The sequence below is a fragment of the Desmodus rotundus genome, chromosome 7, assembly GCF_022682495.2.
Source record: "Desmodus rotundus isolate HL8 chromosome 7, HLdesRot8A.1, whole genome shotgun sequence".
Lineage (NCBI taxonomy): Eukaryota > Metazoa > Chordata > Mammalia > Chiroptera > Phyllostomidae > Desmodus > Desmodus rotundus.
The window spans coordinates 37496760-37516309 of NC_071393.1; the positions used below are offsets into that span (position 1 = coordinate 37496760).

Below are 19550 nucleotides of genomic sequence, written 5' to 3' on the forward strand. Positions count from 1 at the left end.
TCTTGCTGAGTGTGATAATCAAGGTTTATCTTTTAATCGATTTTAATGAATTCCTGAGTAAAATTTGAAAACAAAATAACAAGTTTCTCAGTTTGTAGATAATGTCCTTTGTTCTTTACACATATTCTTTTATAAGAACTATCGTTTATGTGAGCAAAAGATCATTTTTTAGTGTCTAGAATCTGCTTTCTATGTTTAATCATCAGGTGCATTGAGCTTTTTGGTACCATAGTAATAAGGATGGTCTCTCATTGAAATTAAAGGATCACTTTATTTATTGTTTTCCTAATTTGTGTTACTATATTTTCCTTTTAAAAATTTTTTAAAATTATATTTTATTTATTATGCTATTGCAGTTGTCCCAATTTTTCCCTTTTTGCCCCCCCCCCCCCCACCCAGCACCCCGTACTCCCTCAGGCAATCCTCCCACCATTATTCATGTCCATGGGTCATGCATATAAGTTCTTTGGCTACTCCATTTCCTATATGTCCCCATGGCTATTCTGTAACTACCTATTTGTACTTTTTAATGCCCTCACCTCTTCACCTATTCTCCCACATACTCCTCCCATATGGCAGCCAACAAAATGCTCTCCATATCCATGATTCAGTCTCTGTTCTTGTTGGCTTAGTCAATTGTTGATAGATTTGCATTTTTGCCATTTTGTTGTTCATAGTTTTGATCTTCTTTCTTTTAAATAAGTCTTGTTAACATTTCATATAATAATGATTTGGTAATGATGAACTCCTTTAGTTTTTTCTTGTCTGGGAAGCTCTTTATCTGCCCTTCGATTATAACGATAGCTTTTCTAAGTAGAGCAATCTTGGCTGTTCCCTGCTTTTCATGACTTTGAATAATTATTGCCAAACCCTTGTAGCCTGCAAAGTTTCTTTTGAGAGATCAGCTAGTAGTCTCATGGGAAATCCCCTATAGGTAATTAATAGGCTTTCTTTCCCTGCTTTTAAGACTCTCTATATATTTAACCTTTGGCATTTTAGCTATGATGTGTCTTGGAGGGGGGCCCTTTGCATCCATTTTGTTTGGGACTCTCTGTGCTTCCTGGACCTGTATGTCTATTTCCTTCACCAAATTAGAGTAGTTTTCTTTCATTATTTTTTCAAATAGATTTCCAGTTTCTTGCTCTTTCTCTTCTTCTGGCACCCCTATGATGTGAATGTTTTTATGCTTGAAGTTTTCCCAGAGGCTGCTTATACTATCCTCAATTTTTTTGGATTTCTTTTTTCTTCTTGTTCTGATTAGTTGTTTTTTTGCTTCCTTATGTTCCAAATCATTGATTTGACTCTTGCCTTCATCCATTCTACTGTTTTTTTCCCTGTAAATTGTTCTTTATTTCAATGAGTGTACCCTTTGTTTCTGACTGGATCTTTTTTTATGCTGCTGAGCTGCTCACTAAGTTCTCTGAGCATCCTTATAACCAGTGTTTTGAACTCTGCATCTGATGGATTGTTCATCTCCATTTTGTATAGGTCTTTTTCTGGAGCTTTTTTTCTGTTCTTTTATTTGGGCCATATTTCTTTGTTTCCTCGTTTTGGCAGTCTCCCTGCGTTTGTTTCTATGTGTTAGGTAGATCTGCTGTGACTCCGTGTCTTGGTAGTGTGGCCTAATGTAGTAGGTGTCCTGTAGGATCCAGTGGCACAGCCTCCCCTATCACCCAAGCTGGGTACTTGAGGTGTGCCCTTTTGTGCCTTGAATACATCCTCCTCTTGTAGTTGATCCTTGGTTGCTGTTGACAGATCAATGGGAGGGATTTACTAGGACCAGTTTTTTCTTGTCTGGGAAGCTCTTTATCTGCCTTCAGTTCTAAATGATATCTTTGCTGGGTAGAGCAGTCTTGGCTGTAGATCCCTGCGTTTCATGAATTTGAGTATTTCTTGCCAATCACTTCTGCAAGGATTGGCTGTGACTGCTTACCGCCAACCTCTGCCCTCCGTGGGGGATCAGCTGTTCAGGGGAAGGGGAGTGGTGCCCCAGTGTGGTCTATAGCGGTCCACTGGGTGCTCTGGCTCTGGGGTTTCCCGGGTGATGCAGGCCAAGGTCAGCCCCCACCTGTGTTTTGCTAGGGGCCACCCTGCCTGACCTGTAAAGCAATCTGAGATGGTTGCTCCTTGTGCTGGCCTTGGAGATTCTCAGGCAGAGCCAAGCTGTGAATCTAAGCTGGCTGCTTCTAGGGCAGGTCCTGGGGCTCACTGAGACCACCTAGGGTTTGCTTGATAGGATTTAGGAAGTTATGAAGCTTGAGCAAAGATCAGCCATTCATATGGAAAAGTAGCTTGGGTGGGCCCATCAGCTGGGTGGGGAGTTGTGTCTGGGGATATCCAAGGCGTGTCAAACAGTGTTAGCCAGGTTGATGGAGTCTCAGATATGGCACCAGCTTGTTGGCTGTTCGGTTCTGTGGGGAGAGATTTTAGAAAAGGGACAGTGGCCTCTGCTTGCCTTGATGCCAGACACTTCATTTTCTCTCTGTATGTCACTAGGACCTTTCAAGCTGTTACTCCACTGCTGGAGCTCGAAGGGAGAAAGTCTGAGTAGGCGAGTCTGTGTGTGGGTTCTTTAAGAAGAACTCCATAGGGCTCCAGCAGTTTCTTCCACTGACTCAATTGCAGGTGGTTTTTGCAATCAGAAGTTGTGGGGGTTTACTTTCCTGGCCCTGGAACCTTGGGCTGTGGGACCTGGTATGGGGCTGGGACTCCTTGTTCCTGAAATATCCCTCCTGAATTTGTATCCAACACACGTGGTTGTGCGACCAGCCCGTTGTGCACCTGCATCCTCCTACTAGTCTGGATGGATGTGGTTGCTTTAATTCTGTTATTGTCAGACTTCTACTCAACTCGATTTCTGATGGTTCTGAGTGAGGGTTGTTCTTTATTTCAGTTGTAATTTTGATGTGGTTGGGCCAAGAGTCCAGCCATGTCCGTCTTCACTGCCACCTTGACTGGAAGTCCTATATGTTACTATATTTTTCTAATGTATATTGTCATTTCCTGGCTCAATAACTTTTTTATGACCCTTTGTTGCTTGTTTAAAGACATCTAGGTTCACTCATCTCACATGCAAGACCTGTCACAGCCCAAATATCCAGTCTCAACTTTTATTTATCGTAAATGCCACCAAATCAAACTGCTTTCTCTCTTTATAGTGTATGCATTTTCTTCACAGCGATACTTGACTAATGATGAAATTCATCCTGTATTTTTTGTCCTATTTTACCCAAGAACAAATTAGATCATTAATCTGGTGACCTGTGTACCTTCAGTTCAGTCTGATGGTAGTCTATTGACAGGCAAACTGTGCAGTGTTGGTTCCAGATACTGCAATAAAGCAAATATCATCATAAAGTGAGTCACATAAATTTTTTTGATCTCCCAGTGCAAAAATTGTGTTTAGCCCTGGCTGGTGTGGCTCAGTGGATTGAGTGCTGACCTGTGAACCAAAGTGTCGCTGGTTCAATTCCCAGTGAGGGCACATGCCTGGGTTGTAGGCTAGGTCCCTAGGTCTTGCGGTCTGGGCGTGCAAGAGGTAACCACACAGTGATGTTTCTCCCCCTTTCTTTCTCCCTCCCTTCCCCCTTCCCAAAAATGAAAAAAAAATAAAATAAAATCTTCAAAAAAAAGTTATGCTTACACCGTGCATAGTCTATTCAGTGTTCAGTAGCATTATTTCTTAAAAAAACAATGCACATACCTTAATTTAAAATTCGTTTTATTGGTAAAACATGCTAACCATCATCTGAGCCTTTAGTGAGTCAATCTTTTTGCTGGTGGAGGGACTTACCTTCAGTTTGTTAAAAGTGTAGTATTTGTGAAGTGCAGTGAAGTGAAGCACAATAAAATGAGGTATGCTTGTATTTTCACAATGGTGATTAGAGATCCTTAAGTTAAGGAACCTATTTCTTGATTTGGTTTATTTAAAAAAAAAAAGGATACTATGACTTAATCCATTTCCCAAAGCAATGTAATGGTTATAATTCTCTTAATTCCTAGCTTGTATCTTTTTATACTTTACTTTTTGGATACCTAAAGTGATTTATATAGGCTTTCTGTGTTTTATACATAGTTGAAATAGTCTAGTATGAGTATTGTGGTTTAAGATTGATGTGTTGGTCTAGACTCATAGGAGACCCTTCTGTAGAGGGAACTTGATCAAATCAGCCTGATTATTTTCCTTTGGGTACAATAAGGAAAGATCTGTGTGGCACTGAAGTAATGTTGTCTGGAAAAGGCTAGCTAGCAGCATTACCAAAAGGATTCTTCCAGATGTATTTATTGTATTGATGAATTTATTTTATACATATTTTAGAGAAAATTGGTGAGAAGGGGAAGAGAATAGGGTATTAGATACTTATAAGATCAGATCATCCATGTAGTCTTTAGCTTATGTCTACCAAGTGAAGTCTTTTGGATCTTCCCTATGTAATTCTCCTAATAAGTGACTCTTAAATAATAAAAAAGTGGAGTGTCTAGTTTGGTGGTGATCTAGGACTAATAATTGATGTAGTCCATATAAAAACAATGACATGCAAATAGTAAAACTGTTTTTAGTTAGTGCAAATATTCCTCAGGTGAGAGAGAAAACTTCCATTAACGTTGAGGGCAGTTTTGGGGTTTTTGTTTGTTTGTTTTGGATAGAGTATAAACTGAAAACAAGTGTATTTATATCAAAGTAGGATTTGAGAAAAAGCACAGAGCCTTTTATTACATATCATAAAGCAGAGATAGAAAACGTACTATAGAGGCTGTTGGACTGACCCTCAGTAGCCAAAGACACATACAGTCTTGGGTGGAAAAAGCTCTTGTAAGTGAATGGTTCTAGAGCAGAATGTGTGACGACTAAAATTCACCAGCCTATAGTGTAAAGAAGTGACTTTGGAAACTTGTTATCTAGGAGGAAACAAGTGTGTGTGTCATCAGAATTTATTATCGACAAATGTATAGTGAATTTTGTACATAGTAGAAATACGTGGTAGGCTTTATAATTAAATGTTACCTGTTGTGCTATCCTGCTAATTCCAGGGCATCAAGGAACAAGAATAAGTCTCATTAAAACTCTCGGGTTACGGCGCCAGTCTTTAGGACTCTGTACTGTATCAATATCTGCGTATTTGAGGACTGAGGTAGACCTAACCTCTAAGACTTAACTGTGTAGCATGTTGTGCATCCTGATTTCTGGTCTTGATACAAGTAAAAACTCATTTTCTGAAGCATTATTGCTGTTGCAATTCAACTTTTTTCCTGATCTGGGCATATGATTACATCTGAGATATTCTATTATAAAACGTAGCGGTGAGAATGAAAGTAAATACTTTTGAAAAAGTTTTGATAAAAAGTTAAAATTCTTTATTACTGCCATTGCTTTAGAAATGATCACATTGAACATTTATAAAGATGAGTAGATTTCAAGTTTTTCTTGAACCAATATAACTTGATGTCACATAAAACAGCTTGGAGTAGTATGTTATAGCTAGGTGCATCCCATGCATCTCTTCATGTCTTAGTATGTATTTAGTTTACCATATTTTCTGGGCAAAATATTAAACTTGAATAGTAACGTAAGTAGGTATATGTGATTAGCAAATCATATAACAATAGCACTTTATAGGCATTAGGAGATCGTACTTATATTTTACTGTAAGTTTAAAATGTTAAACATAGTCTTTTCAAAATTCTTTTTTTTTGTGCTTTTATATAGTTTGTTGGTCCTTTGTTTTACATAAAAATTAGTGACTTTCTTTTTTTCTTTTTTTAAATATATTTATTGATTATGCTATTACAGTTGTCCCATTCCCCCCCCCACTCCACTCCATCCTGCCCACCCCCTCCCTCCCACATTCCCCCCCTATAGTTCATGTCCATAGGTCATACTTATAAGTTCTTTGGCTTCTACATTTCCTACACTATTCTTACCCTCCCCCTGTCTATTTTCCACCTATCATCTATGCTACTTATTCTCTGTACCTTTCCCCCCCTCTCCCAATTAGTGACTTTCTTTACTCAGGCATCATTTGCATGATACATCCATTCCTAAAAAGATAAATGAAGATAATTACAGTGTAAAGTTCTGGCAGATCATTTGTTTATTTGACAAGTGCTCAGTTTATTTAAGGTGTTTAGTCATGTGGTGGGAACTAGGGATTCAATACTTTGTAAGATAGGTGTGGTAAGTGATAATGTCAAAGAAATATAGGATACTGTGGAAACATAAAAAAACTGCTTAATTTAATTTTTATGTTGATGGTGTTTTTAAATAATTGGATATGGGGGTAGGTGTATCAGAAAGGTTTCTCAGAAAAAGAATCTTTTAAAAGAGGATGGTGATGTATTCCAGGCAGAGGAGCAACCTCTATGAAGGTCCAGGAACAAAGAGAGGCGGGGGAAGGATGGGGAGGGAATTACAGAAATAAAGAATTAAAAGAATACGAATATGAAGAGAGATGTGTTGAGAATTAACTCCACAAAGAACAGTCATAGGCTAGTTCATGTAGGGCAGTTATGATGAGAAATTATTTAATGCTTTTAAACAGGGAAGTGATATTTTAGAAGAACCTCTCTAGTTGATTTATCATGAATGATTTGGAGAGGCACTAGACTGGATACAGGAAAACTAGTAGTTCTGGCAAGGGATCGAATGTGTGGTGGTGGTGGGTATGTGTTGATATGAACTTAATTAAGAAAGAAAATTAAGAAAGGATTCACCTTTTCATGAGGATTCAGAGTGTATGAGAAGTGTATATTGGACCTTCTCTACTTTATGCAAATACCTTTTCTATGTAGGCAGTAAATATGTAACTGTGATCTGATAGGTGTAAGGATTAAGCACACACAGAGAACAAAGACGTTGTGTATGCCATCAGTCTTAGCAGCAGTGTGCTAAGGGACACTCCGAAATACTTCACTCTGGAAAATCTGAAACAAATATTTACACCAAACCATTTCATTAGAAAAACCAGCTGGCACAAAGACTTTTAAGTGCACACAGAGGTTTTGTGTTGTCCTTTCTTTATGACGTAGCCAGGTGTTTTTTCTTTTACTTCCAGTCTTCTACTCCACCACTGAGCCTGCCATTCTAATGCTGGGACCCTTCCTGTTCCTTAATGTGTAAAATACCGGTAAAACTTTTCTGTTTTACCTTAGCTCTTTCCATAACATGTAGGAATAACAGAACTGGTTTGGGAGTCACCAAAACTTTGTTCTTGGCCTGACTTATCTTCTTAGTCTGTGATTGCAGCTGTGGTGTACCTGTTTCTTATGTGTGCCCTGACTGGGCATCGGACCCACAAGCTTGACATACCGGGATGGTGATGTAAACAACTGAGTTACCTGGTTAGGGCTGCCTGTCTTTCTAAGACAGAGAGAGAAGGAGAGGGGGGGAGAGAGAGAATGAATGAGAGTATATGTCTGTGTGTCTATATGAAATTTTTCTAATATATTGGCTTAGGAGAGGGAGTAATTAAGGATAGTTTCTAGATTTCTGGCTATAGAGCATGTAAGAGGGACAATAGTTTTGAGGAGGGAATGAAAGTTTCAGCATGGATGTGTTACCTTGAGGTTCCCAAGAGTCATTCATCAGGAGGGAGGGAATAAACCTTTGGATACACAGATACACACACTCAAATGAGATTTGGGTTAGAGACGTATTTTGTAACTGATGGGGAACCTGCCATTTAGTTGGTGGTTTCCAAATATCTGTATCTCAAGATTGTTTCTCTTGGGTTAGTCTGTTTCCCTGATGTCAAATTATAAATCTTGTTGCTAATGTTATGGACTTGTAGCTGAGCTTCTAATGGTTCCATATGTATACTTCCACTTAATTCCTTCTATTTAGTTGAAGCATGATTGACGTACAGTATTATATTGCTTTCAGGTATACAACATCACGATTCAGCATTAGCCCACATTGTGCAGTGATTACCACAGTTAGCCTAGTTACCTTCTGTCACCATACAAAGTTAATGCAATATTATTGACTGTAGTCCCCATGCTATGCAGTACACCCCCGTGACTTACTTTAGAACTGTAAGAACTCTGTACTTCTTTCACCTGTTTCTCCCGCTCCTCTCCCCTTTGGCAGTCGCCAGTCTGTTCTGGGTATCTGTAAGTCTGGTTTTGTTTTTTGTTTTCTTTTTTAGATTCCAAATACAAGTGAAATAATGAAGTATTTGTCTTTAATTTGCTCTTTCACTTAGCGTTGGCTCTTTCACGTAGCATAATACACTCAAGGTCCATCCATGTTGTTGCATATGGCAGATTTCATTCCTTTTTATGACTGAGTAGTGTGTGTAACACATCTTTTTATCCACCTATCCATCTTTGGACACATAGATTGTTTCCATATCTCGGCTGTTACAAATAATGTTGCAGTGGACGTAGTGGTGCACACAGCTTTTCAAATTAGTGTTTTTTTGGTTTTTTTAAAAGATTTTGTTTATTTTTAGGGAGAGGGGAAAGGAGGGAGAAAGGGAGGGAGAGAAACATGCTGTGTGAGGGAGACAATGATTGATTGTCTCTCTCACACCCCCAGCTGGGGACCTGGCTTGCAACCCAGGCATGTGCCCTGAGTGGGAATTGAACTGGTGACCTTTTGGTCTACAGGCCAGCACTCAATCTACTGAGCCACACCAGCCAAGGCTCAAATTAGTGTTTACGTTTTCTTTGGATAAATACTCAGGAGTGGGATTCCTGGATCATATGGTAGTTCTTTTTTTTTTTTTTTATCCTCACCCAAGGACATTTTTTTACTCCTTTTTTAGAGAGAGAGGAAGGGAGAGAGAGAAAAACATCGATGTGAGAGAGAAGCATTGACTGGGTGCCTCCTGTATGTGCCCAGACCAGGGACTGTGTGCTCCCAGACTACAAATTGAACCCATAACCTAGGTATGTGCCCTGACTAGGAATCGAACCCACAACCCTTTGGTTAAGGGACAACGCTCCAACCAACTGAGCCACACTGGCCAGGGTGGTAGTTCTATTTTTAATTTTTTGAAGAACCCTTACTGTTGGGTTTTTTTTTTTTTTTTTAGTAGTTGCACTAATTTACATTCCCATCAACAGTGTACAAGGGTTCCCTTTTCTTCCCATCCTTGCCTATGGTTGTCCTAGGTATAAGTCCTGTTCATTTTTAAAGGCCAGCATGTTCGGGGCTCCTCTCCCTAGTGCAGTTTCCAAGGGTAGGGGTTCCTGATGTGGGGCACAATACCACTGCTCCTCAGGAAGGAGTTCCATGCTTTTGAGGTTCCCTCCCACTGTGGTTTGCTATGCTGGATGTGGGGTTTGGGGCGAGACCGTGTCTCTGCTACTCCCGCTAGTTTCAGTGGGGTCCTTTTACCCTTTATTGGGGGGGGGGTCTTGGCAGCTAGTTGTAAGGTCTTTTTCAGGGGGACTCGTTCCACATGTAGCTGTAGATTTATTTTGTCTGTGGGATGAGGGGAGTTCAGGATCTCCCTGTGCTGCCATGCTAAACTGCCTCTTAATTCCTCCTCTTTTCAGTGTGATCTCACCTTTGCCTTTGCTCTGCCTAATGTCCCCAACTTCTGCTGAGATTGTGTGGTGTCACCTTCTCTATAAAGTAAATATTCCATCTTCCGAAAGTGTGAGGAAGGGATTGTTACTTAACTCTATAGGATAAGGGTTTAGCTTCTTTTAAACATATTCAGCCTGTCTTCTTAGTTTTGGCCCCGCTCAGCACCACCATTGCAGCGGTACCAGTTATCTCTAACACCTAAACCTTTCCAGAGTTCTCAATGAGAATCCATCTGCATTTTGTCGTGTTAATCTCTCTCATGCTCCCAACCCCAGCTTCTGCACACATCGACACACAAGCACATATACGTACATATATACTGTTTATGTGTGTGTATATTCTCAATCACATAAATACATATGACCCCTCTTCTTTGATTCTCACATACATAGACACTCAGGTTTTAACTTTTCCTGGTCTGCTTAGTCTTTTACTACATGTCTATCACATAACCTTTCTTCTTACTCTTTGTTCTTGTAAACTTATGACTAGTATTTGTCATTTTAGTGATATTTCTGCTTGGGGCTGAGATATACAATTGAGTCCCTCTCCCCCTGGCTTCCCTTATTGCCCCTCCTACCAGTCTGGATGAATGTTTCTTCTTTAACTCCTTGGTTGTCAGGCTTCCATACACTTCGATTTTCTGGAAGTTGTGGTTGTTTTTTGTTTTTAAATTTGTTGTTGTCCTTCTTTTGGTTGTGCGAGGAAGCAAAGTGTATCTACGTACACCTCCATTTTGTCCAGAAGTCCTGCCCTATTATTTTTGAGTGGTATATTTATATATTCTAGATACAGTTCTCTTATTAGATATATGATTTGAAATTATTTTCTCTTAATCTGGGGGTCAATTGTCCTTTCACTTTTTTATGATGTTTTGAAGTGAAAAAATTTTAAATTTTGTTGAAGTCTAATTTATCTATTTTTCTTTTTTGGTATACTTTTTTGTCATATTTAAGAAATCATTGTCTAACCCCATGTCACAAAGCTTATGTTTTTTCCTAAGAATTTTATAGTTTTAGCTCTTAAATTTAGATATATGATCCGTTTTGAGTGGATTTTTAGTAACTGCTGTGAGAAGGTCAACCTCATCCTTTTGTGTGTAGAGATCCAGTTATCTCGGCACCACTTGTTGAAAATGCTTTTCTTTCCCTGTTGGATGGTTGACACCTTTTGAAAACACAGTTGACCATCACTGATAGTTTATTTCTGGATTCTCAATCCTGTTCCACTGATCTATATATCTTTCCTTTTACCAGTACCATGGTTTTTTTTTTTTTTTTTATGTTTCTTAAAAATATTTTAAAGTGTATTTTATTGATTATGCTATTACCGTTGTCCCATTATATTTTCTCCCCTTTATCTCCCTCCACCATACATCCCCCCTCCCTCTAGCATCACCCCACCTTAGTTCATGTCTGTGGATCATACATATAAATTATTTGACTTCTCTATTTCCTATACCATTCTTAACCTCCCCCTATTTTGTACCTACCAATTATGCTTCTTAATTCCTGCACCATTTCCCCTATTCTCCCCCATCCTCCTCCCCTCTGGTAACCCTCCATGTGATCTGCATTTCTGTGTTTCTGTTCCTGTTCTAGTTGTTTGCTTAGTTTGTTTTTGTTTTTGTTTTTTAGGCTCAGTTGTTGATAGTTGTGAGTTTGTTGTCATTTTGCTGTTCATAGTTTTAATCTTCTTCTTTTTCTTATATAAGTCCCTTTAACATTTCATATAATAAGGGCTTGGTGGTGATGAACTCCTTTAACTTGACCTTATGTGGGAAGCACTATATCTGCCCTTCCATTCTAAGTGATAGCTCTGCTGGATAGAGTAAAGCTTGGATGTAGGTCCTTGCCTTTCATGACTTTGAATAATTCTTTCTGGCCCCTTCTTGCCTGCAAGGTCTCTTTTGAGACATCAGCTGATAGTCATATGAGAACTACATGGTAAGTAACTCCATCCTTTTCTTTTGCTGCTTTTAAGATTTTCTCCTTGTCTTTAAACTTGGGTAATTTAATTATGATGAGTCTTGGTGTGTTCCTCTTTGGGTCCAACTTGTTTGGGACTCTCTGAGCTTCCTGGATTTGCATGTCTAGTTCCTTCACCAGACTGGGGAAGTTCTCCTTCATTATTTGTTCAAACAAGTTTTCAGTTTCTTGCTCTTCCTCTTCTCCTTCTGGCATCCTTATGATTCATATGTTGGAATGTTTAAAGATGTCCCAGAGGTTCCTAAGCCTCTCTTCATTTTTTTGAATTCTTGTTCCTTCATTCTCTTCTGGTTGAGTGTTTATTTCTTCTTTCTGTTCTAAATTATTGATTTGTGTCCCAGTTTCCTTCCCTTCACTGTTGGTTCCCTGTATGTTTTTCTTTATTTCACTACTTATAGCCTTCGTTTCTTCCTTTATTTTGTGTCTGTACTCAACCATTTCTGTGAGTGTCCTGATTACCAGTGTTTTGGAACTCTTCATCTGATAGATTGGCTATCTCCTTGTCGCTTAGTTCTTTTCCTGGTGTTTTGATCTGTTTTTTCATTTGGGCCATATTTTTTTTTTGTTCTATCATTCCTGTTATGTAGTAAGGGCACAGCCTTAGGTATTTGCCAGGGCGGGTCAACCCACTTGGCTGCGTTGTGGCGCTGTATGTGGGGAAGGGGTCTGAGAGGGAACAATGCCAATTGCTCAGCTCTCACCCCACTTTCAGCCACTTCCCACGCTACCCACAAGCGAATTGGGCTCTTCTGGTGCTTATTCCTTGGGTGGGTGGGCTTGTGTATGTTCTAGGACCCCATGGGCCCCTCCAGTGGACTCTCCTGTGAGACTAGGAGTTTCTCCCACTACCGCACCTCCCACAGGTTTTTACAGCCAGAGGTTTTTGAGACTTTTATTTTCCCTGCGCTGGAACCCTGGGTTGTGTGGTCTGTCTCAGTCTCCAGTTCTTCCTCCTGGTTTATCTGCACGTGACTGTGGAACCACCAGGTCTACCAGCCTCCTCCTCTACCTCCTCCCCCTCCCAGTATGCCAGTTGCAGCCTTGCCACACATCCTCTCCTCCCTGCCTGCCCATCTCAGCCCCTCCTACAAGTGTGGACACATGTTTATTCTTTAACTCCTTGGTTGTTGTACTTCCATACAGTTTGATTTTCTTGCAATTCTGGTTGTTTTTGTTTTTAAATTGGTTGTCCTCCTTTTGGTTTTGTGAGGAAGCAAAGTGTATCTACCTATGCCTTCAACTTGGCCAGAAGTCTCAAATGTTTCCTTTTTTTTAAATTTTAGTTATTTACTTTTTTAGAGAGAGGGGAATGGAGGGAGAAAGATAGGGAGAGAAACATGATTTGTTGCCTCTTGCGCAACCCTAGCTGGTGCCCTAGCCCGCAACCCAGGCATGTGTCCTGACTGGGAATCTAACTGGTGACCTTTCAGTTCACAGGCCATGCACAATCCACTGAGTCAGGGCCCAGTACCATATTGTCTTGATTACTCTTGCTTTACAGTATGTTTACACATCAGGAGGTATTATTCTTCCAGCTTTGGTTTTTTTCAACATCGTTTTGGCTATTCTGGGTTCTTTTCATTTCCTTCCATATGCATTTTAGGATCAGCTTGTCAATTTCTTCAAAAAATAGGAAGTTGGGGCTTTGCTAGAGGTTGTTGAATCTGTAGATTAATTTGGGGAGTGTTACCAGCAAAGCTGAAATAGAGTAAGCAGGGAAAGAGTGATAGGAAGTCAAGTTGGAGAGGGAGAAGGCCATGCTACATGTATCTCCTTGGTAATGTTAAACATTTTGGTCTTTTAATGGGAATGAGAGAGAAAGACACAGGAGGATTTTTAGCAAAACACTGACTGATTCATCTTGTATATTAAAGTAAATGATCTGGCTGACTTAATATATCTCAGGCTCGTTAACATTTCTGCCCCTGGAACTTTGTTTTTTTCTTCTTTTAGGGGAATACTCTTCCCCTAGATGATTGCTTGATTTGTTTTTTGGGGTTTTTTTGTGAGTTTTTTTTTTTAGTCTCCTTCACTATCCTCCTGTTCACTAACTACCCTATTAACTAACGTTGTGGCATTTTTTTATCCTTCTTCACTGTGTAAAAATTCTCCTTAGTGCCTATTACCTGGCATACAGTATATTTTCGTATTTGTTTTTTATTTATCTCTTTCCACCTGAATTTAAAGCTCATGAGAGTAGAGCATTTAGTTTGTTAATTGGTATATGCCCTCTGCTAGAAAAATAATTAGTACTCGTTGATGCTCAGTAAAAACTTTTGAATGAGTGAATGAGCATATTCTACTGCATTTTCTTTAGTTTCACATTTTTATTTTCCAGGAGTGTTTTAATACTAATTTTGTCTTCTCAACGCTTACTTTTTATAGCATCTTGTTCTTATTTTATATACAAAGTATTTTCTCTCTTCTCTGTCAAGATATAAATGATAACCTTTAAAAAGTTTTCTTTTCCCTATCTAGTCTTTTTTTTACTCGAGTTATTTGTGTCATGATTCTTTTGGTTTATACATTTAATGGCACAGACTTCCGTCAGATGTCTAGTGAACCATGGTCAGCTGCTCATATTTAGAATTCAGACACGGAAAAGCGATTAATTGGGTGTGTTGTCAGTTTCTGGACCATATCAGTATCTTTGGGTGTTTCCTTTTGGGCCAATCAGATTTCACACAAAAGTTTATTCTAATTTTCTGCCTGGAGAATATACAGTTGACTCTTGAACAACACAGCAGTTAGGGTTGCTGACCCCCTGCCTAGTCAAAATTCTGCGTGTAACTTTTAGCTCTTTAAAAATTTATCTACTGTTGACTGGAAGCCTTATTCTTACAGATGGGGAGAGAGAGACCCCCGTCAAGAGTCTCTCTACCCTGACTTGGTTCTTATTTCACCTGCAAGAGAATAATTCAAGTGAGAGACAAGTATGTTTAGTGGAAGTGAGATAGGAAGTTTAATTATACTCTTGAGCAAAAAGCTACAAGCGGGCTCTCTACAAATGTGAGTGCCCAGCACTTTGGTTTCACAGGGTATATACCTCAGCTGGCTTCCTGATTCCCTCTCCTTCTCCCCCCTATAATGTGCAGCTACAATGGTTTTCTTTCTCAGGTAGCAAAGGCACTTTCTCTTAGTGAAGTTGTTACAGAAGCTCCCTTCCCCAGTTATAGAACCGCAAGGACTTAGCCCTCTTCCTGTACGGTTCCTGCTTGTGGCTTGTGATGCTCAGGACACCCGACACCTTATCAAACCAAGCTCAGGACTACTGAGTTATTGGTGAGACACGACTTCCTTTGCTTCCAGCCTCCTGTAGTAAGCTCTTTGTTAGATTATAATGGTGAGGTCTCTGCCTTCATTTCCCCTCTGGCTGCTCATTCCTAGCTGCTACCTAACATTACCACTAACATAAACAGTCTATTAACACACATTTTATATGTTACATGTATTATTACTGTATTCTTGCAATAAAGTAAGCTAGAGAAAAGCAAAGTTGTTAAAATCTTAAGGAAGAAAAGATACGTTTGCAGTATTTATTGAAAAAAAATGTGTTTTTAAGTGGAACTGTGCAGTTCACATTCGTGTTGTTGAAGGGTTAATTGAATCCCAGCTGCCAGCATTCTGGAGCCAGCTGGGTGAGAGAACTGAGAATCTCTATCTTCACTGTTTCCTTTGACTTCTGTATACCGTACCCATCCTCAGTTGTGCATGGTGCTGCCCAGCCCACAGATTTTCTGTCTTATCCTCTTGCTTCGGTAAAGGAGGGATGGTTATTAGGCTGCATGGAGTTCTAAGTACTTTTTAAACCAACTTTCAACTAGTGCTCCTATTTTTAACCTACGTCTCCCACGACTTCCAGAGGTACTGGTACTTGGTACCTCTGGTTCTGGAGCCTTTGGGGAGTGCTGCAGAGTATATAGGGATGTTTCTTAACTTTCCCCACAGCCATTTTAAGGTTTACTACCAAGAAAACAATTTCTATATCTGCTTTCCATATTTCAAAAATGTGTTACTGTTGTGTATTAGTAGTCTATTAAGTGTTTATTCCTTTAAAAGTTACTAATGTTTTTATGGGTTTCTGGAGGAATCCAAATATGGTTGTAAACTTATCTGGAAAGTCCACTACTATCTCTTTATATTATAATCACTGATAATTTTACCTGTTTTGTTCATTCCTCTATCTTCATTGCCTGGAATAGTTCTCAGCCCATAGAAGGAGCTTAGTAACTTTGGTGGGCATGTATGTAATAGTGAGACCTCCCAGGAGGATTAAATATTCCACAGAATGGGGTGGCCTATTAGGATTTGAAATGCTTTCAATAGTATTTGGAGGTTCTAAAATCTAACAAAGACAAAAGCCTTTACATTATAGTATAATACATTATATTATTTACTGATTGTTAAATGGTTAACAATATATTTAAAGACAGCAGTATGATATGTTAATCTACATGCATACTTGTATGTAAATGTGCCAGAATATGTAGAAATTTTGTTTTGTTTTGAATGAGTAAAAGGTTTGTCCAAATTGATCGATAATCTTTCTGATGAAACCATTCACTGCTGGTTCAGCACTTTTTCTAAATTTTTAGTGTTTAAAGTTTTATTTTACTTTTTAAAGCAGTTTAGAGAATGTTGGAGATGTCTCAGTTAACTAAAGCCAAATGTACTATACTTAATTTTTACAGTGATATATTTGATAATGCCTGGAATGGCAGAACTGGGATTCGCCAGAGCAGACTGTCGAGTAGCACCGCCTTGCTTGACAAAGATGGGATATTCGCTAATTCTGCTAGCAGCAAACTCTTGGAGAGAGCCCATGGAATTCTCACGTTAGTATGGATCAGTGATGTGGATTGTTTCTTATGAGTGGTTTAAAATCTTGGGTGAAAGAAGAGGGAGTGATGGTGACATTATTTCATGAGTGGAATTTTGAGTGAAACAAGATTCGAAAACACTCGGCATGTAGAGCTCTGGGTCTTAGGCATTATTAAGTCGGTGGACATGATTTGTTTTCATCTCACCAAGACGGTCATGGTTGAGCATACTCGTTATAGAAATGGTTCTTTATTGCTCTTTAATGGACCCTGCATCCAGAGAGAGAGAAAAGCGTTAGCTCTTTTTAGGCTTCCCAGTCTTTAACTGCAGTTGTCTCTCAGCTCGGGCAGCCCTAACAAGCTGGGCAGGAAGATTTCATGTGAACTGGTGAAGGGCACCATATGTAGTGATATTCAACACCTACACAAGCCTGCTATTCCTCATTGCATGGTGGACCAGTAAACAGTTCTTAGTTACCTATATCAACATATTTCAGATACTTCCAAAGCATATTTTTGGACCACTAGCTAGAGGTGTGGCTGAATTGGATTCCTTAGTCCCTAAGTTATTGCTTAACTGTGTCCTAGACTCAGTTTATGTAAATCTTGCTGTACTTCGGAATTGTAAATTAACTCATTTAATTCTCACAACAACTCTAAGAGGGTGGTATTATCATCCTCATTTCACATTATCATGTAAGGAAGCCAAGGCCTAGAGAGGTTAAAATCATACCTTAGTAGGTGAGAGAGCTGAGAGTCAAGCCCATGTCTTTTGACTTCCCAACCCATATTCATAGTACCAGCTTTTATTCCCTTTCTGTTGCCATAGTTATAAAAGACCTCTGGGTAAGTATGAGTTGGAGTTATGAATAAGAAAAAAATAGAACAGAAGAGAGTTTTTAATTTCTAAAAGTAGAAAATCATAAGTTTTAGTGAATAGTACATTTTAAAATTCATGAAATTAAGCATTTAATAAAGTCTTGAAGTGACAGAAACAAAACTTCTGTAGTCATAAGAAATTAGAGCCCTATTAACATCCAAAAGAAAATGAAACCTTAGTTTTGAATGTACAACATTATGTTATTGATCATTAGGCATAAGCCTTTTTATACCTATATTGCAGAGCAAGCATCTCTTTTTTTTGTTCTCTTTTCCTTGCTTATCCTTTGTTCCTGAAGGTGTCTGCTTAGTTGAATCAGACCGTGTTTGCGTATAGATGATCTGCATCTTACAATTGGGTGTATAATGTGTTGTTTCAATAGAGACCTTGAAGTCACCCATCTCTACAGTAGTTTTTGCTAATGTGTAATTTGTCTCTTTAGGAGAAACAAAAACTTCAAAGTCAAGCCTGGTCTTCCAAAGGTAGGTGTTACGGAAAACCTGTTTTCCATTGGTGTCCCATTTCATGATTATTTTTTTATTACTCATGCAAAAATCTTTAGAAATAAAAGACAGGAAATACCTTATTTATTTATAAGCAAATAGGGATTGTGTGCATTCACTGAATTCCATTTTAGAAATAAGACTGGATGTTATAAAATGGCCAGAGTTAATGGTTCAGGTAGATATTTATTTGTGAGATATCCTACTTCCTAGTGTTTGAAAAGCTTCTGAATAAAATGTAACTTTTTGAGTAATTCCCTCTTTACATGAAATGTTTTTATTTCTCCTCGAGCCAGATTAAGATCAAGTTCTAAATTTTACTTGATTTTTAAATAATTTCTAATTAGTTCTTTTCTAATTCTTATCATTAGCACTGGTTAGTCAGGTTTGCCTGTTAAGGTTCATTTAAGCTTACAGGCCTATGGCCTTTGTTGGAACTACTTCCTTAGCTCTGCTACCAGAGCACAAATGCAGCTATACACAATACGTAATTGAACGAGTGTGACAGTTTTCAAATAAAGATTTATGGACACTGAAGTTTGAATTTTATATAATTTTTTACATGCCACTAAATATTATTTTAATTTTTTCAACCATATAAACCCTATAAAAAATAGTGGCCAGGATTTGGCCCCCAGGCTATAATTTGCCTACTCTGATCTGCATTGTTAAGGCAGAGATGGCATTCCCAAAATATTTGCTGAATTTACTAAAGAAAGAAAAGTCCTCTTGTACCCTTCCAAAGAAGAAATTCTGCCTCTCTTAACCTTGTTAATGAATGTAATTTCAAAATTTTAAAAGAACTGGAAAAGAGCTATTTATTTTTATGATTCCCTAGGTTAAGAAAAAGAAAATGAATCTGTCTTTATTATTCCTTCTACCTAAGCTACCTTAGGTTTCCAAGAAAATTTAATGCACTGCTGATGTGGTTTCAGGAAGTGGTAAATACAGTTTTAAACTATAAAACACAAAGAAAATTTATGTGACTGGTTTGTCCTGATATTCTTATCACAAAAATATTTTATGTAGAGAAAAAGGGAGGAGATCATGTTTGTTCTTAAACATCTGTATCTGTTCATTTGTCTTTATTTTTCCTTCCCTCTCTTTAGTCTTTCAGTAGTTTGAATGCCATTCGTGGGCCTGCCTATTTGCATGGTTCTGTTCAGTCTCCTCAAGTGCATAACTTCTCCTGAAGCTTCATGTGGTAGCATGAATATGTTCCATTCAGTCATCAACCGGAGGAATCACATCTGTCTCTCTCTTTTTAAGTTAAATGTGGCCGATTTTTTGTTTATTTTAGTATCTTATTGATTCAAGTGCATATATGTAATATATGAGAGGCAACACCCTGTGAGAGTATAGACTTTGGAGTCAAACTGGTCTACATTCAAATTATGGATCTGTTACTTGCTCTGATTTTTGGAATATTCTAACTTGTTTTAACCTCTGTACTGCAGGGGACAATATATGTTAGGATTAGAGATATGTGTTTGGTACATGCATGGTTAGCAGTCAGATAATTTCTTCATATTTTCCATCAGAACATTTAGAACTGAATTTATAGCTTATCTGTATACATACATATATGCACAATATATGGTTTCTTTAGGAACCATGTTCTTCATCTTATTTTCATACACTTATCTAAATATGCCTCTTTTTTCTAATTAATACATGGCTTGCTCATTTCTTTCAGTTTATTTCAGATCAAGGTAAGACAGGTATATATTACTACAAATTAAGGTGGCAGATCTTGTATCCTCATTGACTGTGGTCATTTGCTAAACAAGGTATTTCTGTTACATAGTTTTATATATGCTGTGG

At 38.5% G+C, this 19550-nt stretch overlaps 1 protein-coding gene across 14 annotated transcripts in view; it reads left to right on the forward strand.

The window, feature by feature from the left end:
• The window catches only part of MYO9A (myosin IXA), a 277361-nt gene that overhangs the window by 159626 nt on the left and 98185 nt on the right, over positions 1-19550 (forward strand). For all 14 annotated transcript variants that reach the window (XM_045192856.3, XM_053928672.2, XM_053928668.2 and 11 more), the window contains 2 exons: positions 16215-16358; positions 17666-17705. In XM_045192856.3, the coding sequence (XP_045048791.2) occupies positions 16215-16358; positions 17666-17705 (184 nt within the window). The remainder of the gene's footprint in view (positions 1-16214; positions 16359-17665; positions 17706-19550) is intronic.